Here is a 22,629-nt window from a genome sequence, read left to right on the forward strand (position 1 = left end):
TGAAACACCTTGGCCTGACTTAACAGTGAAGACTGAAGTGAGGTTCCAGAATTCCACTTCACCAGAAATCCTACTTCTAGGAATGCCTTCATACCTTTTTTTTTTTTTTTTTTTTGAGACAGAGTCTTGCTCTGTTGCTCAGGCTGGAGGGCAGTGGTGCAATCTCAGTTCACTGCAACCTCCTCTGCCTCCCAGGTTCAAGTGATTTTCCTGCCTCGGCCTCCCGAGTAGCTGGGATTACAGATGCCTGCCAACCACACCTAGGTAATTTTTGTATTTTTAGTAGAGATGGTGTTTCCATGTTGGCCAGGCTGTTTTCGAACTCCAGACCTCAAGTGATCTGCCCACCTTGGCCTCCCAAAGTGCTGGGATTACAAGCGTGAGCCACCATGCCCAGCCTTACTTCTAGGAATGCCTTCTAAGGGAATTTTCAGATTAGCAAAGATGAGGTACAAAGGGGCTCACTGCAGCATTATTTATGGAGTGAAAAGCTGGACACAGCCTAAGTGTGGAACAACTTGAGAATGATTATGTTATGGTGCAGCAATGTGCTTTTGAAGAATTTTTACTGACTAGGAAATGCTCATGAAATAAGCAGAAAAGCAGGTTTAAAACTTTCCAGTTGAATTACATTTGGTAACTGTGTAAGCACATTTGCAGAAAACAAACCCTAGAGAAATGTCAAGGTGTTGGGCCAGGTGCAGTCACTCACGCCTGTAATCCCAGCACTTTGGGAGGCCGACGTGGGAGGATCACGAAGTCAGGAGGTCAAGACCATCTTGGCCAACATGGTGAAACCCCGTCTCTACTAAAATACAAAAAATTAGCAGGATGTGGTGGCACGTGCCTGTAATCTCAGCTATTTGAGAGGCTGAAGCAGGGGAATCACTTGAACCCAGGAGGCAGAGGTTGCAGTGAGCTGAGATCGTGCCACTACACTCCAGCCTGGAGACAGAGCAAGACTCCATCTCAAAAAAAAAAAAAAAAAAGATGTTCACAGTGGGGTTTTTGAGGGTGGAGTATCTTACACATGAATTTTGTTTACATTTTCTTATATTTTTTGTTGTCTTTACGTGATGTGTTACACAGGAACACAATTTTTATATTTGGGGAAAACACTAAGTCATAAAATCAAAACATTTAAATACAGAAAGAATCTTTCAGCAGACACACAGTGAACTATCAGGAACTGGAGATGGAACCCACATTCCTAAGCTCCTAGTTTTTTAGCCCAGAAGGACTTGACATAACAGAGACAGGTGTTTCTACTCTAACTTACCTTTGCTCTATAGAGAAAAGCTATGAGAAATCCCTCAGTTAAAGATATAGATAGATAGATAATAGATAGATAGATGATAGATAGATGATAGATAGATGATAGATGATAGATAGATGATAGATAGATAGATAGATAGATAGATAGATAGATAGATAGATGAGAGTGAGGGAGAGAGCGAGGGCAGGAGGGAGGGATAACTATAGATGCTCGTAAGTTGGGGGAGGCGAGCAAGGGCCTCTGAAGGTGTAGGATACAATTTGTCCTTGACTAATTATGCCCATTCATTTTTACAACATTGGGAAAAACATCCTTGGCCCACATCTGCTTATTATGAGAGTGTTCTGAGAAAGCCACAGTTTTAGCAGAAAAAGCCCAGGAAAGTTCACCATAGAGTTCTTCTCCACCACATCAATGGTCCTGCTTAATCTTCTCATCAAACAATGGCAATTTTGCAAGAGTTTTGATGGAAAATCACTATAATCCTGATTTAGCTCCTTTTGATTCCTTTTTGTTTCCTAATCTTAAAAAACCTTTAAAGGGCACTGTTGGGAACAGGCCCCCCAAAACCTGGCCATAAACTGGCCCCAAAACTGGCCATAAACAAAATCTCTGCAGCACTGTGACATGTTCATGATGGCCCTAACGCCCACGCTGGAAGGTTGTGGGTTTACGGGAATGAGGGCAAGGAACACCTAGCCTGCCCAGGGTGGAAAACCGCTTAAAGGCATTCTTAAGCCCCAAACAATAGCATGAACGATCTGTGCCTTAAGGACATGCTCCTGCTGCAGATAACTAGCCCAACCTATTCCTTTAATTTGACCCATCCCTTCCTTTCCCATAAGGGATACTTTTAGTTAATCGAATATTTATAGAAACGATGCTAATGACTGGCTTGCTGTTAACAAATACATGGGTAAATCTGTTTGGGGCTCTCAGCTCTGAAGGCTGTGAGACCCCTGATTTCCCACTTCACCCCTCTATATTTCTGTGTGTGTGTCTTTAATTCCTCTAGCACTGCTGGGTTAGGGTCTCCTCCACCAAACTGGTCTTGGCAGGGCACCCATTTTTCTTCAGCAAATAACATTAAAAAGACTGCCTTAAGATTAAATTCCCAGTACCTCAGTTCATTACAGAGGGATTAAAGGGTTGGTATGAAGCCTTACAAAAGCATCTGAACTTGATGGAGCTTATGTTGAGAAATAAAGTTTATATTTTATGTTTCTAATCTCTTTTAATTTCATTTTTCCATGAACTTTTTAAAGGCCTCTCATATAATTATTTATTCTAAAAGCAAATGCAACTGAGTGAGTGAGTCTGTAGGTTGGAGCTTAGATTAAACAAATGACTTCAGAGAGGATCTGGCCTGAGCTCTGAATTTTGTAAATGTGATCCCTACCTTCTTTATAAAGAATTTATCCTGGAAAAACTCAAATGTAAAGATAAGTGCTACCTTTAGAAGGTAAATTTTAGCTATATAAGATACTGAATGCTTATGAAGAAAGGCAGAGTCCATCATCTTCATACTGACCACAGCCACAAACAGTGGCACCAACCTCTTTCAGCAAAGCCCCTGAAGCCACCACCCAAACAGGACCCCATGGGGACAGCATTCTGTCTGCCACCCACCTGGCTTTCTTCACTCACCTCAGGGAATTTCTTTTTCTGCACATATTCAGTGGTGGCTGCATCAAAATACTTGGCATAGCCCTCATTCAGGCTGTAAATCTTTCCTTTCTTCTTAATCTTGACATCTTTTTCCACCAGGACAAATTCACCAAGAGCCTAGCAACATGAAGAGAGATGCCAGGAAGAAGAGAGAAGCCAGGAAACAGAAGCCAACCGCATGATCCCCACATCAGAGCAGGAGAAGATGGGGGCCTGCTGGCAGAGCTGGGGCTTGGCTGTGGTCACTCTGAGCCTGCTCTTTGGTGTTTTCATGAGTGGTGGGAAGAATAGGGACCATATGGAGCCCACACAGGAAGCTCTAGCAGTAACATAGCAAGCAGGAAGACAATTCTAAGGAAGAGGCCCATAGTCTTCTTTCTTTTCCTTTGCATCTTCCACTGTCAGCGAGGCTCCTCATTTATGATGAACCCAACTGTGTGTATCTCCCAAGTTCTCACCCCCAGATTAGTGTTTTCAGGAAGACAGGCCATCAACAGTGAGAGGAAGAAGTTACATTGTTGTATGAGGGATGCATTTTAACAATTAATTTGTGGTACAGGCTGGGCATGGTGGCTCACGCCTGTAATCCCAGCACTTTGGGAGGCCAAGGTGGGTGGATCACGAGATCAGGAGATCGAGACCATCCTGGCTAACATGGTGAAACCCCGTCTCTATTAAATATACAAAAAATTGGCCGGGCGTGGTGGTGGGCACCTGTAGTCCCAGCTACTCGGGAGGCTGAGTCAGGAGAATGGCGTGAACCCAGGAGGCGGAGCTTGCAGTGAGCCAAGATCGTGCCACTGCACTCCAGCCTGGATGACAGAGCAAGACTCCATTTCAAAAAAAAAAAAAAATTGTGGTACAGTTATTTTGTTTATGTTAGTGATTCAATCGTAGAAACTATTCATAGTTTCTGGTATCCCACTCTTATGTGGTGAAAAGAGGAAGCCGCTTTCATCAGAAACTGTGTTCACCCGGCATAAGGAAAAAGTTGGTAAAATCTAAAGGAATCCTCAGACATATTAATAAAAGTGTGCCTAGTCCCTCTCCACAACTCGTGTAGCCACCTTGGTCAGTACCTGCAGGGCATCTCTCAAATACCCTTATGTCTAGTTCTGGTGACATCAGTCACTAAAAATGTGATCAGCTTGTGGCAGATACCACCTTAAATGCTCATGTCTGTCTAAGTCACTGGGAGGAAAATCAGAGCCTGGAAACCAGGTCCATTTTGATGAATGTCCAAGATTTTGAGAGTGAAACTCCAAAATGACAGCTCACAGTTGGCAGCTAGTCCAGAAGGTTCCCAAGGAACATCAGAGGTATTCCCAGAATATAAAGAGGCAAGGCCACAGAATGACTCCACATAGCAGAGGTGTTGCTACGAGAGGTAACACTGTCCATGTCAGAAACAAGTCAGTGCCAAGGAGACTCAATAACAAAAACAACTAAACAATCCTTTCCTGCCTAACATGAGTGACAACTGCTTCTATATCAATGACTTCAATCTCTCTGCCTCCTAGATAAAAATGATTAAGGTAACTAGTGATTAATTGCACCCACTTCCAGACAATATCCAATCCAGACTGACCCTCTCTTCCTCAAATCCTCTTTAGAATCACCAAGCAAAACCCTAAGTGCTATAAGCCCATCTCAACTCCCTCCTTATGCAACACCCCATGGTTCCTCTGCAGTGCCTGCTAAATCTAACTTCAGGTTATTACAGGTGCATGAGTGATGGTCTTTGACTCATGAGCTTTAACTCACTGTGGGTGTCTGTTGCTTTGGAGCAGCCCGGCGCTGATTTCTACTTCTGAAAAGTGCCCTGACTTGCTTTGAAGAATTAACTCTTCTCATTGGATGCCAGTCTAGGAAGACTCATATCTGGGCCTCTTGTAGGCCAAGATCAGGCATGTACCTTAGCTTGAAAATGAGATACCCCTCCCTGGGATTTGAAACCTGAGTGAGAGGCGCAGCACTAGGGGTGGTGTCCAGGCCAGACCAGCCATGTTGCCAGACCACTGCCGTGCTTCCTGCTTCCTGGTCCTCTAGTCCTGCCCATTCCTAGCCAGGGTCCTCAGCTTTTCCATCAATGCAGTAACTCCTTTCACTTAATTGAGCCAGGGTCAATTTTGTTCTTGCTTTTCAGCAAAGAGGATGGAGATGCACAACTGTCATCTAAACAGTGGCACTCACTCACCACCTGAACAGAGGCGCGCATTCTGCATCAGGACAGGTGAAAACGCCTTGCGTTGATCCACTCCTGGGGCTGGGGCTGCGACTCTCAGGCCCTGGGAATACTGTTTCCACAATTTTATTAACCTGGAAAATGTGTTCATTTGTTCTGATTGTGTGGTCACCAACAACCGCTGATTTTTAATATGGGCTCTCATACACTCTGTTACCAATTATCAGACACCAGATCCTTGTCACAAGAAACAACAGCTCCCATTTGTAAATGAATGCCTTGACATTGAGCTTTACCCACAATGGAGAGTTGGTTAACAGGGGGTGGTCTCTCTGTGCCTGAACAATATGTGTGTTCTGACAAAATCAAATCACCAGCCCTGCAAACCCACAGACCTCACAGGCTCAGTTTGACCCACCAGGGAATGCTGCCTCCATAAGCTACTGGCCGCCTTCCATGGCATTTCTATCTGTGACAACTGCCACAAGCTACCTCCGCTGGATGTCGAACAGGCACTAAGCTTTGTGCACTGGGTCTTTGCTCAAATGTCCTTTTTAGTAGGCTGATGTGATCCAAAGGGGTTTCAGGCTAATACATAGAGATCCGGAAAGATGTTATGGTTCATCTCTTCCTTCTGTCATGTTGACAAGCTCTGGTGCCCACCTATGTCCAGACTGGGCCCTGCTATCATGACTGAGGGCAGAAAACAGAGGCTCTGTCTGTGCCTGGGAATCCTTGAGTTGGGTCCCTGAGTCAAAGCATCTCCCATTGCCTTTAGAACTGCTCAGAATGTTCATGGAGATATTTTGCTTGTACTCAAGAGCAGTTGTGTTGGAAATTTAGCGTGGTAGAGTAATTAAAACACAGACTGCTGAAGCGTGACTCCTGACACCAGTCACTAGCTTGACCTTGCACAAGTTACTCACTCTCTCTACGCCTCACTTTCCCCATCTGAAAATGAGAATAATAGTAGGACATACCTCATAAGGCCACTGTGACATTTAAATGCATTAATAGATATAAATTTCATAGGACAGGTATTTTACATTCCTACCACTTATGAAGAATTATCTAACTCTTAGCTGTTATTCTACAACAACTTTAGAAAGGGTGTTTTATTGTCTGAGGGTAATATTTGTAAGCCGTAGAATTTCTCAGGGTTTGCCAGCTTCTTTGAACATAAAGAGAAATTGAGGCATTAGCAAACTGACACAGCGATGGGTCTTGGTCTAATGGGCATATAGGTGAAAAGATTCTATTTGAAAAGTTTCTGGTTTTCCATACTGTAAACTCTGTTTTGTGAGTTAACTCCATGTCATTTTGAAATTTTGCAAACCCCTCTCTCCACACATGTGCACTAACACGTGAACTCCACAAGGGCCGTCATGCGTGTTTGATCAATGCTCCATCTCCACTGTCTGGAATGCTGCTTTGGGACACAGTAGATGCTCAATAAACAGCTGTAAATAAAAAACTTAAATACTTACCTTTTGTCTAAGTGAACCCAAGAGGTTTTGGGTTGTTCTTTGGTCAACGTTAGCTGAGTTTTCACAAGACCTCAGTATACTTGGCAAAGCATTTCGCAAGTGATGGGCAAGGCACCCAGCATTTAAAAGTGAAATTCACGGAGCATTCTACTGGATGGTGCTGCTCTAATAAACCCGTGCTTCTGCTGGAAATTTGCAGCATTGTGATTCTTAAATCATGGCGTTCTCATAAGCCAAAGGGATTGAGCGCATTTTTGGAAAATGAGCTCCTTAAGGACAGGGCCTGAGTTGACACAACTGGCTCTGCAGGACACTCCTACCCCCGAGTGCCCTCACTGGGACAGAGGCCCTTCATGGTTTCTGATGATGGTGTTGGCTCCCCAAACTAGGGTCTCAGGCTGCCTGGTCCCCAAAACAAGTATGAGGAATAACCAGGACATTATCCCAGAGAACTGGCATTAAGGTACAGAGGCCCATGGAGTCCCCAGGCACAGATGATGCCATATTCTGTACCTACCGGGTCAAGCATGAAGAGGTCCACGCCTTGCCCTGTGGAGAGAGCCACCAGGGTTGCACTACCGTACAGCGCATAACCTGCGGCCACAATATTGCGGCCACACTGCAGGGCGTCCTTTTCAGAAGGCTCATCCTCTGAGGTCTGTGGAAGAGAGGGAGAAATGCCATGTGTTATTGTTGTCTCTGGAGAGAACCCTTTGCCAGGGGCCTGGGCTTCAGATCTCCTCGAATCACTGAAGGAAGGGCAGTTCTTAGAATTTTAAGCTGCTTCAAATCTATCCAGAGGAAACGAGTGGCCATGTTGCCAACAGTTCTAGCTCAACCATGGCAAAGGCCATTCTTGGACTTCTTCCTTCCTGTTTTCCAAACGCATGTGTCTGTAGCCTGCCAAGAAAAGCACTCCCAGATGCTAAAACTGTAGCCCCTCTTCGTCATAAGCCATGTTCCCAAGCCGTGATACTCACAACTCAGATCACTGAGCTGAGCATGCAGATGCAGTGTCTTACTCTGCACACTCAACAGCCCTTTGGGGCAGACAGCACCATCACCTCCATGACTCAGAGGGAGAACGCTGAGAGCAAAACCACCTGAGATTAACAACCTACTGCAGCTGGAGTGGCTGCACAATTCACCCAGCAGCCGGAAGCCCTGATTCTGGCTTTCCCTCTGACTCTATGGATGCTCCTTCTCATTTGCTTCTCCTCCCCGCAGGACCTCTTCCTCTGATTCCTTAAATGTTGGTGCTCCTTCTGGTCCTTCTCTAGCCCTTGGTACATCCAACCAGTGCAAAATGATTCTTCCTCACCCCCTTATCCAAAATGGAGGCTCTCAGCTGCTACATTTGTATTGAGTTACCCCACCTCCCACAACACACACACACGCACACATATTGATGGGGCCAAGAAAGATTCATAGATTTGTGATTTAAACTGGCCCAATGTGAGTCTCTCCTCCAGAAACCTAGAATTGGAGTATAGCATTGTTGCGATGTACGTAGAAGCCTTGTAAACCCGAATGTTCTCGCCCCCATGTTCTGACCTCATGGTCTGGTCTTCCAGCCCTTGATGCCATGAGCACTCAGAGCTGCTTCTTTGAAGCTCCCAAAACATTTTCATTCATGGGCTTAGTGTCTGATCTCCCAGCTAGACTGTGAGCAACATGGTGGCAAGTACCAACTCCATCTCGTTCATGTCTGTTTTCCCATCACCTAGCACAATCCGGTCCACGGATATTGCATTTAATTCACACACACAACATACGCATGAGTTTACACACACACATATATACATGCATGCATGTAGTGATTTTCAGCATAAGAATCCTATACACATTTTTTAGATTTATGCTATTTCATTTTTTGAGTGATTGTAAATAGCACATATTTTAAAATGTAATTATAATTATGAATTAGTTAATGCTAATATATAGAAATCCAGTTGATTTTGTATCTTGATCTTGTATCCTGTGACCTTGCTAAACTCACTAGTTCTAGGAAGTGTTTTGGTTTTCTGTTTGTACGTTCCTTGGGATTTTCTACATAGACCATCATGGCATCTGCAAGGACAGCATTACTACCTGCTTTCCAATCTCTATGTGTTTCATCATCTTCCTTGCCTTATCGTGCTAGCTACGACTTTCAGGATTACATATGTTGGGTAATAGTGGCAAGTGAGGACGTCCTTGCCTTGTTACTGATCTTAGAGGATAAGCATTCACTCTTTCACCATTAAACGTAATGCTAGCTGTAGATGTACTTGATAGAGTTAAGGGACGCTCCTCCTCCATTTCTTGTTTTCTAAGACTTTCTTTTTTTTCAGAGACAGGGTCTTGCTCTGTTGCCCAGGCTGGAGTGCAGTGGCTTGGTCATGGCTCACTGCAGCCTCCAACTCCTGAGCTCAAGTCATCCTCCCGTCTCAACTTCCTGAGTAGCTGGGACTACAGGTATGCATTACCACCCCCCTCTCCAGCTATGTCTTTTTTGAGATGGGGGTCTTGCTATGTTTCCCAGGCTGGTCTCAAACTCCTGGCCTCAAGCAATCCTCCTACCTAAGCAAGTTTCTTTTTTAAATAATGAATGAGTGTTGAATTTGTTCAAATGTTTTTTCTCCATCAATAGATATGATTGTGTGATTTTTCTTCTTTTGCCTGTTGATGTGGTGGATTACACTGACGGATTTTGAATACTGGATCAGTCTTCCATCACCAGAATAAACCCCACTCAGTCATGGTGTATAATTTGTTTTATGTATTGTTGAACTCTATTTGCCAATATTTTGTTAAGAGTTTTTGCATTTATTGATGAGGAACATTGGTCTGTGGTATTTTTTTGAACAATCTTTGTCTGGTTTTTGTATCAGGATAACACTGGTTTCATAAAATGAATTGGGAAGTGTTCCTTCCTCTTCTCTTTTCTGGAAGAGACTGAATAATCTGTGAATATTTGGTATGTTTTTCCAGTAAACCATCTGAGCCTGGAGCGTTCTTTTCTTGGACATTAGTTTCTTAATAGTATTGAGCCCTGTAGGTAGCCATTCAAAGTATCTGTTTTCTGTTGGGTGAGTTAGAGTATTGTACTTTTTGAGACATTGGTTCATTTCATCTAAGTTGTCACATGTATGCATGTGGAGTTGTTTCTAATATTCTCTTTTTATCCTTTTAAAAAATAAGGCAACCTAAGATTAACAATCTACTGCATAAATACACAATTCTCTGATCATTTTCCCAAGATAAATTCCCAATAATTAAATAATTGAGTAAAAATCTTTTGATATATATTGAAAAATTGTCCTCCAGAAAGAGTGCATCAATTTATACCTTTACCATCAATAATAAGAGGGTTCATTTTAATTCTGCCTGGTAAACACAAGATAGCATTGTCTTTTCAACTTTGTCAATTTGACAGGTGGACAAAATGACATCTCTTTTGTTTTAACTTTTATTTTTTGTGAGTCAGGTAAAACCTTTTATATATTTATTTTGACCATTTTTGTTTTGTAAGTTGTCTATTTCATGTCTTGCTTATTTTTCTATCAGGATATTCATCTTCTTATTTATTTTAATAGTTCTTTGTATATAAAGGATATTAATGTCTTGTATATGTTACAAATATTTTCCTCGATTGTCATTGCCTTCTTATTTTATTTATGGTGCCTGTTTTTGCAGTGCAGTTTTAAAATTAAAATTATTCATGACATTCCATATGTTTTCTTCTCTTGTCTTTATGTTTAGACTGAATTTCTCCTACATCAAGACAGGATGACACAAATATTCCCCACTTCTCCACCAAACTCATCGACTCATCTATAATTTATTTCTACGCATGGAAAAAAAAGAATGGTTCAGTTTTTGTATTTGTCTAACACGGTCCTGAGATTTCAAAAACCCAGTTTATATCAACAATCTTCATTGCCATGACACCTTTCTCAGTAAATTTTATAGTAGTTTGCAAATGATTTAGTGCTGTCTTTTTATTTTTTTCTACACCAGTAAATATCTAAGTCCACCAGACAGGTGGTGCTTCCTACCACTACTTTTTGGTAAAATTAATGAAAATTGCAAGAGCTCCATGTATTTGGTGGTAGAAATTATGAAATGTGGACTTTTTTCCTTTTTGTTGAGGTAATAAAGCATATAGCAGAGCATACAAATCTTAATGGTACATCTCGATAAATTTTTACAAATGTATAATATACACTTATGTGTATTTATAGAATATTTTACATAACATCCAGATCCATTTATATAACATTTCCAGCAACCTAGTGGTCTCTACGGCTAGTGAAGCCAGGCCTAGTAGTCTCTTCCAGTCACTATCACCTCCTGCCAAAGGTAACCTCTATTCTCACCTTTATCACCAAATCTAACTTTATCTGGTTTGGAACATCATATAAATGAAATGACACTGCATGTGTTCTTTTGTATGGCTTATGATTTTCAAGTTTATTTCTTTGCAATTTTATCTATGTTGTTACACATAGCAGTAGTTTGTTCTTTTTCATTGCTATGTAGTTTTCTGTTGTATGACTATATCACAATTTATTCTCCATTCTCATGTTGATATGCATTTGAATTTTTCCGGTTTGGGGCTACTATGACTAATTTCTCCATCTTCGGGCAGACGCAGCATTCCTTTCTTCTGTGTGGGTCCCAGGAGTGAAATTGCTTGGCCATAGTGTGTAAATATCTGTTTAGCATTAGTAGGTGCTATCAAATGTTTTCCAAAGTAGTTATACTATTTGATAGTCCCACCAACGACGTATAATAATTCCAGTTTCTTTGCCAACACTTGGTATGCTTAGTCTTTTTAGATTTAGCCACTCTGGAAGAGGAGAATGGTGCCTCACTGTGGTTTTAATTTCATCTTCCTAACGTAACTGGGCAGCTTAACTTCATAATATATTTTAAAACATGTTTCCCTTCTCTTGGATTTCAAGATATAGCCTTGAAGCAAACTGCAGAAGCCTTTTCTCTTAGCTATAAAATAACTCCCTTTCTCACCGTATATACTCCCTGTGCATTTAGCTAACTGCATGCTAGTATCTATTATGTGCCTTCTTAGAAGTTCCAGGAGGTAATCTTGAGACAGACAGACCAAGCATGGAGACCTAGCTGCAAAATTCCAGAGATTACTTCAATGCAGCTAATTAACAACTCGGCCACTGTTGAGATGATGTCAGCCTGAGGTCCAGGTGGACTGGCACCAAAGATAGTCACAAAAACAAGACACAGAGATACTGTACTCAGCACAATTCTTGCATGCCCTCCTTAATGAAGTTTTCCTCTTTTAAACCCCTCCCTTCCCCTGAAATAGTCAAAGTGATTGATTTGATGAGAATCTGGCCACTTCCCCTTTACTAGTTGTGGTTAATAAAGTCACTTTCTAGCTACCAGGCCTCACTCTTGTTAACTGGACTCTGCAGGCAGCGAGCATGTGGACCTGCATACAATTACAATTTTAGTGGCCCATACAGTGTGCTCTGGGGGCCCAAGCCCACGGTCTGGTTTCTATTGGACAGGGCCTGTGGGGCTGCCTGTGGGCTCCAGTTGCTGTGGCTACCTGACCCCTTGGCTGGAACACTAGGGAGTCTCCTGCAGCTGCCTAGATGCTTTTGTCTTGGGGATCCTCTCTTTCTCTTCCTGCTGCAGTGCCTGATACCTCCAATGTTTCACTGGTGCAACGAAAGTGACTTTTAGAGAAGTGACAAACTTTGGAATTTTGGAACTTTGAAACTTTGGAACTTGGTGAGTTAGTCGGAGTGCATTTGACCACCCTCTGCCTCTTTTGGGATGTCACTGGGACTCTGCTCTATTTAGACTTGGCCGCTCGTGACACCATTTGAGCATTTCATGCATTTGTATTTGTTTGTATTTGTGGCACCCTTGGGGCCTTGCTGGGTTCAGGCTGTTCCAGGGCGGGGGTTGGGGGAGCATTGGAAACTGAGGTGAGATATTTGGGACTCTACTCAGCCCTCCCTCCCCCCACTTCTTCCAAGTCATCCTCCTGATGATCTTGGAGCACCTACAGCCTTATTCCTCTTGGCCAAAAGCACCCATAGCTCCCTCTGGCTGGAAACATTTCACCTTGACTGGTGACTTGCAAAGGTGGGAAGGGTTCATCCCACACCATGGCACTGAGGATCTCCCTGGCAGGAGGTAAACCTGGGTGGTGAGGGTACTGACCCCATGCCTTGCAGTGGCTGAAGGGCTCACAAGCCTCCCCTCCTTTCTTTCTCTTTCCTCTTCCTTCCTGTAAAACTTGACCTTTCTCCTCTACATCTCTTTCTTTTCTTTTTCTCATTTCCTGTCCAGTCCAGGGGTTCAGCCTTGAAGGAGAAAAACCATTTCCAACATCATGGCCTCTGATTTTGTCATCTTCTTTGGGACTGGTTACATATTCTGGCCCATTTTTGTGCACATTTTAAACTGATGGGCAAATTACAAGAAGAAAAACTCAGAGTTCAAATGGTTAACCTACACTGTGGAGTTAAGTAGAACCTTCTTTAGCTCTTTACCTTCCTCTCTTTTCTGCCTGCTTTAAATCTGCTGTTATTAAACTGCTGGTGCTGAGGCAAGATTCATTATTTATGATCTAAATCGAATATAAACATTGAAAACTCATTTGAAACTGAACAGCAAAAAGGGGTAAAAGATTTAAAAAGAAAAAAACCCAAACTGCCATAGAGACTGCTTTACCCCAGATTTTGGCTGCCAGCTTTCCTTGGATTACCTATCAGGGTAAACAAAGTTAGCCATGTGAACAGCTTCCAATTTTGTCAGAAAAGTAACTTGGAGCCAGTTTTTATAGGTCAGTTTGTGATGCTATCTCATGACTAGAGTTCTCAGATAAAAGCTCTTAGACCTTCGTTTGTGTATAGATGTATACGTGTTTAGATATGTTTATGTAATGTACATGTTACAGTTATGTTCTGTGTCGTGTCTAGCATGCTACCAAATTGGCTTATAAGTAAATGAGTACACATAAATTAAGTTCAAATGCTTTCCAAGTTCGCGTGAATCTTTGATAAATAAAACTGGCTTCAAAAATTATTAGTAAAATAAAAACAAAAATGCCTTCAGAATCATCAGCATACATTTGTGTCTAAGCAAATACATTTTATATTTGTCTCTGCTAAATGTTTAAAGTGTCAGGGTTTGGCGCAAAGATTGTAAGACTATAACCCAGCCAAACACAGAGTAATCTTTGTGTAATTTTTTTGACAAATAAGACTAAGTTAGGATTGTTAGTTCAAGGAAAGCAATTGAATCCTCTGAGTTATTGGCAAAATGCCCATGGATTTAACTTTGAGGTTCTTACTTAGGTGTTCAGCTAATGTTCAGACTTTTAAAATGGTTAACAGGGAAATAACTTTAAATAATGACTAACTTTGTATAATATCTGTTTTCAAAAAGAATCTAGATAAACTTAAAGATTAAAAAATTAAATACACATAAATGAAATATATGTTTTTAAGTGAATTTTTTCTGCAATTTAAAATCTTAAAATTATTTTAAATTAAATAATAAATGCTTATTGAATGTCTGGGTAGTTTCCAATTTTTTAAAAATTATAACAAATTATGGGAATAATTTACAATAAAATATGGGAAAACATGGTTCTAAAATTGTGAAATGACTTCATCTATAAAATACTAACATCTGACAAACAGTTCAGGACTTCTTGCTTACTAAATTTCCACTAAAATTTAAAGTTAGTAGAAATAAAAATTCTAATGACTATATAATTCTATAAATTGTATTCTTATTGTAAAAATAATTTTATAGGCCGGGCGCAGCAGCTCAGGCCTGTAATCCCAGCATTTTGGAAGGCCGAGGCAGGCGGATCACAAGGTCAGGAGATAGAGACCATCCTGGCTAACACGGTGAAACCCAGTCTCTACTAAAAATACAAAAAATTAGCCGGCCGTGGTGGCGGGCACCTGTGGTCCCAGCTACTCGGGAGGCTGAGGCAGGAGAATGGCATGAACCGAGGAGGTGGAGCTTGCAGTGAGCCGAGATCAGGCCACTGCACTCCAGTCTGGGTGACAGAGTGAGACTCTGTCTCAAAAAAAAAAAACTTGTGTGGTAAATTCTTGTCCTAAAAATAAAATGACTGATATCTAAAGAAACAAAATTTAGGACAAGTCAAAAAGTTTAAGCATATCATAAATGGTTTGTATAAATTGTATTAAAGTTTGTGGAGAATTTATAAAAGAATTTTGCATGTGATTAACTATAATTAAAAGGGGATTATTTGTAATAGCCCCCTATGTTTAAAGCAAGGTTGTCTGTCTTAAGGTATTTATTTGCTCCTAATAACAAGAAATTTTACTTTTATAACCTCTTTCTCTTAAAAACTTCTCAGAATCATATCTCAGAAGTTTGGCTTTGCTGTGGCTTGCTGCTTTCAGCTTTTTCTCCCCTTGAGAAGGCCTGAGGGGATAACTCTCTCATTCAGCTTTTTCCTCAACTCTTGTGACCTTTCTCCTCCAACTTTATTATTATGGCCTGGCACTAAAATGTTTTATCTTAAAGGTCTAGAAAAGCAATGTTTTCCTACATTATTACTTGATTCTGTACTTTCCTTGATATGTCTAAATTTGTCAACATGATTAGAAAGCTTCTCATGCAGTTATTGAGAATTATGTATTTCCCTGATACACTCCCAGTTTAACTTCCAGGTTATCCAAATAGGCTTCCCCTGAAGAGAAGCAGCTACACTGCAAGATTTTCTTTCCCTGTCTGGTAATTCACTTAAGAAACAACATTTTACATTTTATCAAAATAATTCCTATGTTGTCTTTATTAGGTTTTAATTGCTTAGAAAAGTTGAGATCTAAAAGAGTTAAAGTTTGTACATCCATATAACCTTCTGTATTGCCTTTGTTTGTTTGAGACAGAATCTCACTCTATTGCTCAGGCTGCAGTGCAGTGGCGCAATCTCAGCTCACTGCAACCGCCGCCTCCTAGGTTCAAGTGATTCTCATGCCTCAGCCTCCCAAGTGGCTGGTCCAACACGCCCAGCTAATTTTTGTATTTTTAGCAGAGACAGTGCTTAGCCATGTTGGCCAGGCTGGTCTTGAACTCCTGGCCTCAAGTGATCCACCTGCCTCAGCCTCCCAAAGTGATGGGATTACAGGTGTGAGCCACCATGCCCAGCCTGGATTGCCTTTTAAATCTTTCAATTATCACTCTGGTTAAATGAGCAACTATTGTTTAACAATGACCTACAGTTCTGTTTTAATCGATTGTTTTTAGCCTTTTAACATCTTTGACATTTTCAAAATTGAATCCTAAATTAAGTTTCTGACTTTCTGCTGGGGTTTACCAAAGCTATAAAAATTAATCGCCACGAGGTTTTAAAATCATTTTACAGGTTCCAGTCAGGTCAAAGGCTCTAGTATCACTACCTCCAGTCCCTAAAAAAGGCCCTTATCAGGTACTATTAACTAATCCTTGTGCAGTTAAGTTACAGGGCTTTGACTCCTGGGTGCACATATTTCATCTAAAGAAGGCATCGGCTCCTGCCGGTATCTGATACCAAACTCAAGGCAACCAAAGCCTTGTCCCTGGATCCAGGCAAAGGTTACAATCAAAGTCGCCTGCTTTAATGAGACACAAGGACAGCCTTGTAGTCAAAACCAGTAAGATTAATTTATTAATTTTGCCTCTATCTAAAGTAATATGATTTATTCTGTTCCTTAATACCAAATAATTAAAATGCTTAACTACCTATAAGCCTCCTTTCCTGTCATTCTCAGAACTAGGCTAGGCTAATGATGCTTTAAAACATTACTAATTCTTTGTATTTTGTTTTACCTCCAGAACTGAAACTATTCAATCCCCCCAGGCCTAAAGACTATCGTGGAAGAAGTGAGCGTCTGAGAGAGTAAGGGCCGGTCTTATGGGATCAAATTAATTCACAGCCTCCAAATCCAGGACGGACACAGAGAGGCTTCAACAGCTGAACAAAATGCTTGTGTTTTGTGCAGCTAAGTGCTACTAGCCAAGCTCACAGTAGCTCAATGTATAGATTTGTACATAAGTCAATTTTGGAACCTTGCCTTTAGGCTTTGGGTTTTTGGCTTTTACATTGCTTAAAAGAGGTTTTAAGGTTAATGAGTGCCCGCCCACCTCCATTCCCATCTGGCCTGGAACATTTAACTGGCTTTCACTGTTTTGACTCTAAGTCCCCGGGCCATAGGGGTCCCATCGAGGAACATGATGGACCTGGAGAAGGCAACCATACCACCCCAGCATCCATATGGGACAAAATAAAAGCTTGGCCATCAATACTGCCCCTGGAATACCTTGACAAAAAAGGGAGAATATAAACTAAAATAAAATCCTAAGCCTCTCAACAGACTGAATGGACCTGCCTCTTGGCCGAAGGAAATCCCCAGATAAACTGAAAAACGAGTTCAGGCCATGGCAGGAAGCGGGATCAGACATGCCTCCCTATACCTTCCCCCACTTTTTGGAATTAGGCACAACTGAAAACCCTAAGATTGACAAAATAGGCTGTTTGTCACAAGAAAATACCCAATTAGAAACGGGACCTAAGGCCACGCCAGGCAAGGGTTAGTCACTCACTCCTATATTGAAGAGGAAACCACATCCTAACTGCCATAGGTTTTTCTTTTTTCTAGCAGCCAAACAAGCGCTGGCCTTAAGATCAGCTGACTAACTCACCCCCAGCCTCTTGTTGCACCAGCCAAAACTACAGCTTTAATTAGACAAGAGACTAATTTCAGTAGCTCTCCTGATAAAAGACCACCAACCATGGGCTAGGTCTGGCCAGTTTACCGAAAGCACACACTGTGTGCCTTTATGTCCTAGAAAGACCTTTTGATATACAGGGCCTAAATGGAATACATCCCACCCCAAAATAAACATGGGTCATACATGCATATTTATTCAATACACATATGTCAGGATCATCTTCATAAATATTCATAGCTCCTCCTATAATCTGTTAAGTGTGTGTGTGTGTGTGTGTGTGTGTATATAGTTTGTTTGTTTTGAGAGGGAGTCTTGCTCTGTTGCCCAGGCTGGAGTGCAGCAGTGCAATCTCAACTCACTATAACTTCCACCTCCAGGTTCAAGCAATTCTCATGTCTCAGCCGAGTAGCTGGGACCACAGCCACATGCCACCACTCCCGGCTAATTTTTTTTTTTTTTTTTAGGCGGAGTCTTGCTCTGTCACCCAGCCTGGAGTGCAGTGGCGTGATCTTGGCTCACTGCAAGCTCTGCCTCCTGGGTTCATGCCATTCTCCTGCCTCAGCCTCCCAAGTAGCTGGGACTACAGGCACCCACCACCACTCCCAGCTGATTTTTTTGTATTTTTAGTAGAGGCGGGGTTTCACCATGTTAGCCAGGATGGTCTTGATCTCCTGACCTCGTGATTCGCCCGCCTCAGCCTCCCAAATTGCTGGGATTACAGGCGTGAGCCACCCTGCCTGGCCTCCTTTTTTTTTTTTTGAGTCACTGTTTCACTCTTGTTGCCCAGGCTGGAGTGCAATGGCGCAATCTCATCTCACTGCAGCCTCTGCCCCCCGGGTTCAAGCAATTCTCCTGTCTCAGCCTCCTGAGTAGCAGGGATTATAGGCGCCCGCCACTATGCCCAGCTAATTTTTGATATTTTTAGTAGAGATGGGGTTTCACCATGTTGGCCAGGCTGATCTCAAACTCCTGACCTCAGGTGATCTGCCCACCTCGGCCTCCCAAAATGCTGAGATTACAGGCATAAGCCACCATGCCCAGCCTATTAAATATGTATATTTCGCCAACCTGTTGTCAAGCCCCACAGGAACCTCAGATATAATTGACAGTGGGGACCATGAAGTATAATTAAAACTAAGTGCCATACATACTTCCTGAATAATGCCCAAAACATATCCTCAGCCCCACCAGACACGGAAAAGCAAACTGCTACTATGTCTTAATCCCATAATGTCTTTAAATCATATGGCTTTAGATATCCTAACTACAGCCCAAGGCAACACTTGTACATGAATTAAGGCTGAGAATTAGATATCTACCAGATTATTCTCACAATATAACCCAAACTATACAGGCCTTAAATACTCATATTTCTGCCATAGATTCCCTATCTCAAGACTCTGTAAGAGCACGGTTTAGTCAACTTCCTAATACATAGAAGACTCTCAAATACAATGTAACTGGCACTCTGCTTATTGTTCTTTTTGGTTGCTATGGATTGTTTGTTTGAGAGAGAGTCTTGCTCTGTCACCCAGGCTGGAGTGCAGTGGCGTGATCTCAGCTCACTGCAAACTGCACCTCCTGGGTTCAAGCAATTCTCATGCCTCAGCCTCCTGAGTAGCTGGAATTACAGGCGTGCACCATCACCCTGGCTAATTTTTGTATTTTTAGTAGAGATGGGGTTTCACCATGTTTCCCAGACTAGTCTTGATCTCCTGGCCTCAAGTGATCCGCCCACCTCAGCCTCCCAAAGTTCTGGGATTACAGCCGTGAGCCACCGCACCTGGCGAGGTTGCTATGGATTTTATTGCTGTTGTACACTTTATATGGAATGAAGGACAAGTTTTCTGAATTGTGAAGTTTCTAGTCCTGCTGGATGTCACAAACCCACCCAGCTCTCTGTTGCTAGGAATTCAGGATAGGCAGAATGGCCCAAAAGATACGCCAGTCCCCAGGATCTGTGAATACTCAGCATTACATAGCAACAAAGACTTTGCAGGTGTACTCAGGGGTTCGGATTTCAAATAGGGAGATCACCGTGGGCCTTCCAGGTTAGATTAGTTCAATCTAATCCAAAGAGCGTTAGCAGAAAACTTTCTGTGGCTGGGGACAGGAGAGATGGGGCAAGAGGGGGAGAGGATGTCAGAGATTCAGAATGCCACCTGGAACCTAATGCCATGTCTGACATTTGTGTTGCACCCAGACTTTCAAAACAAGATCTCAGCTGTCCTTCTGTGTTACCATCCCAGGAATGCCAGAAAGTGGGCAGAGGGAGAATCGTCAATCCAGTTCTTCTAATGAGGAGCCCCAGGGAGAGAGAAGTTGGTGGTTTGCCTACAGTGGCTTTTCTCGTTAGTGGGAAGACAGAGGGTAGGACTCCAAACACACGGCTCTCAGCCCAGGAACCTTCCAGAGACCACCACAGGAAAGAGGTGTAAAATGTCAGCCTGTCTACTTACCTTTCTGTAGATGGCAAAGATGGTTCCGATGGAGGCCAGGCAGTCAATATTGGAAGATCCATCCAGTGGGTCAAAACAGACCACGTATTTCCCCTAAATCAGAGAGGAAAGCACCAACTGGTCAGCACATCTTCCCATTAGCACAATTGCTCTATGTCAAGGCTGTGCATGGCAGAGTACACCACATCGAAAAGAGATTGAGAACCATGGCATATCCTTATCAAAAAACACCATGACTTACGGAGGGCAGGGTGCCAGCTTATACACAAATACTCCTCTGGGTTTTGTATCCATCTCGCCTGTCTGATGCGAAGACCAGAAGATAAAGTGGGTGTGTCTTGAGAGACCAATGTCCCCCACACCCACCCACTCTGCTGTCACAGGCAGCTCCAGCCATCAAGGGAAGCCCCAGGTCCTTTTTTTTTGAGACGGAGTCTCGCTCTGTCGCCCAGGCTGGAGTGCAGTGGCGCAATCTCGGCTCATTGCAAGCTCCGCCTCCCGGGTTCACCCCATTCTCCTGCCTCAGCCTCTCCGAGTAGCTGGGACTACAGGCGCCCGCCACCACGCCCGGCTAATTTTTTGTATTTTTAGTAGAGACGGGGTCTCACCGTGGTCTCGATCTCCTGACCTCGTGATCCACCCGCCTCGGCCTCCCAAAGTGCTGGGATTACAAGCGTGAGCCACTGCGCCCGGCCCCCAGGTCCTTTTTATAGCCCCCTGTGTGCAAGGTCACGAGACACCCTTAGTGATGGGGACCGGAATCCCCAGGCCAATTAAACACGGGTAATGCAACTTCAAGAGAAATGAGGGTCCACTTGATTTAGTTTTCCCTGACTTTCCAGTGAATATTGGCCTAGCTTCATTTGAGCTTTGTTTCTGTTTTTTTTTTCCTTGCTCAGCCAGAGTAGAAAAGAAAAGTTAGATAATTTGTAAACTTGGAAATTCCCTAACATCTCTATAATAATCCAATTTTTAAAAAATAATCCAATTTAGCCCATTCGTTCATGCATGCATGCATTCAGCAGATACATGTTGAGCTTCCAGCTTATGCTGGGAACTGTTCAAGGCCCTGGGGTTTTTTTCCGGGGGGGGCGGCGATCCCAGCAGCAAGGCTGGATTTCCTGGCACTGACATTCCAGTGGGAGAACAGACAGAGATCACACAGGTCAGCACACACGCAAGCAGGCTGTGGCACATGCCCTAAGGAAAACCCACGTAGGCTGGGGGCTGGAGAGCCATGAGGGGTGTCACATTTGATGACAGGCCTGACTAGAATTAAGGAATGAAGAAACACACAGAGACCTAGAGAGCAAAATTGTTTTTTTGTTTTCTTGTTTTTGTTTTGTTTTGTTTTTTTGACAGAGTCTCATTCTGTTGCCCAGGATGGAGTGCAGTGGTGTGGTCACAGCTTGCTGCAGCCTAGAGATCCTGGGCTCAAGCAATCCTCCCACCTTAGCCTCCCAACTAGCTGGGACTACAGGTGCACACCACCATGCCAAGCTAAATTTTTATCTTTTGTATCTTTATTTTGCCTAGGCTGGTCTCAAACTCCTGAGCTCAAGCAATCTTCCCACCTCAGCCTCCAAAGCGCCGGGATTGCAGGCGTGAGCCATTGCGCCCATCCTAGAGGAGAGAATTTTTGGCAGAGAGATCAGCAGGTTTGGAGTATTCAAGAGCTGCCACGGGCCAGGCGTGGTGGCTCACACTTGTAATCCCAACACTTTGGGAGCCTGAGGCGGGTGGATCACCTGAGGTCAGAGTTCAAGACCAGCCTGGCCAACATGGCGAAACCCCGTCTCTATTAAAAATACAAAATTAGCCGGGCGTGGTGGTGCATGCCTGTAATCCCAGCTACTCAGGACGCTGAGGCGGGAGAATTGCTTGAACCCGGGAGGCAGAGGTTACAGTGAGCTGAGATCGTGCCATTGCACTCCAGCCTGTCCAGCCGGGCAACAGAGCAAGACTCCATCTCAAAATAAATAAATAAATAAATAAAGGAACTGACATGAAGACCTATGTGGCTCAGGCCAATCAGAAAAGATAATGGTAGATCAGACTGGAGAGAGAAACAAGGGTCATATCAACTGAAACTGAAAGTTGGAAGTAATAGGTGTGATGTAGCTAAAATTATGTGAGACGAGGGCAAAAGTGCCTTGTGCAGTACCTTGCATAGAGCAGAGGTTAAATAAATTTGCCTTTACTTTAACTTCTTTTCCATTCCTCCAGCTAATCACAAAGAAATGGCCTCTTGTCTATTGACCGTATTGCAGCTGAACATTGGTTGAAACTTTTTGCCATCAGCAAACCTCTCTGTATAATAAGCTATGTGTGAACCCATAGTGAATGCAGACCCTCCCCAGCCGTGCCTGCCTTCACCGCCTTCACCGACTTCACCATCCTACGAGGCAAGAGCAGAGGAGGCTTGTGGTTTTGTTTCTGGACCAGTCTGACAGCTCGTCAGGCACAAAGAAATCTCTGCTGAAACTGTAACCCCTCGCAAAGTGCGGGCTAGGGGCGGGGGTGGAGATGAGAAGGCGGGGGCAGTGAGAGGCTGTACAGTACAGCTCTTCCCTGGACTCCACAAGGTTAAGCCCCCAAAAATTTGGCTCTTGTTACTGATTAAGTGAACAGCCACGAACAAGAGCCCACTGAGGCGGTTCCTACATCACTCTGAACTATTTCCTTAATGAATCACTGTCCTACTGTGGAGTCTTCTTTCTCTAGACGGCACAAGATTTCCAACTAGAGAAGTATGCAACCGTTTGTTTCCAGAAAACAAATGTTAAGAAATAGAGGAAAATCTGGGGAATTAAAGAAAAG

The 22,629-nt window shown here is 43.0% G+C and overlaps 1 protein-coding gene across 1 annotated transcript in view; it reads right to left on the reverse strand.

The window, feature by feature from the left end:
- FBP2 (fructose-bisphosphatase 2) overlaps nucleotides 1-22,629 on the reverse strand; it is a 39,573-nt gene that overhangs the window by 11,230 nt on the left and 5,714 nt on the right. The window contains exons 3-5 of the mRNA XM_032164579.1: nucleotides 19,810-19,902; nucleotides 7,134-7,274; nucleotides 2,924-3,061 (exon numbers count right to left, since the gene is read on the reverse strand). Of these exons, the coding sequence (XP_032020470.1) occupies nucleotides 2,924-3,061; nucleotides 7,134-7,274; nucleotides 19,810-19,902 (372 nt within the window). The remainder of the gene's footprint in view (nucleotides 1-2,923; nucleotides 3,062-7,133; nucleotides 7,275-19,809; nucleotides 19,903-22,629) is intronic.

Source organism: Hylobates moloch, unplaced genomic scaffold (genome assembly GCF_009828535.3).
Source record: "Hylobates moloch isolate HMO894 unplaced genomic scaffold, HMol_V3 SCAFFOLD_10, whole genome shotgun sequence".
Lineage (NCBI taxonomy): Eukaryota > Metazoa > Chordata > Mammalia > Primates > Hylobatidae > Hylobates > Hylobates moloch.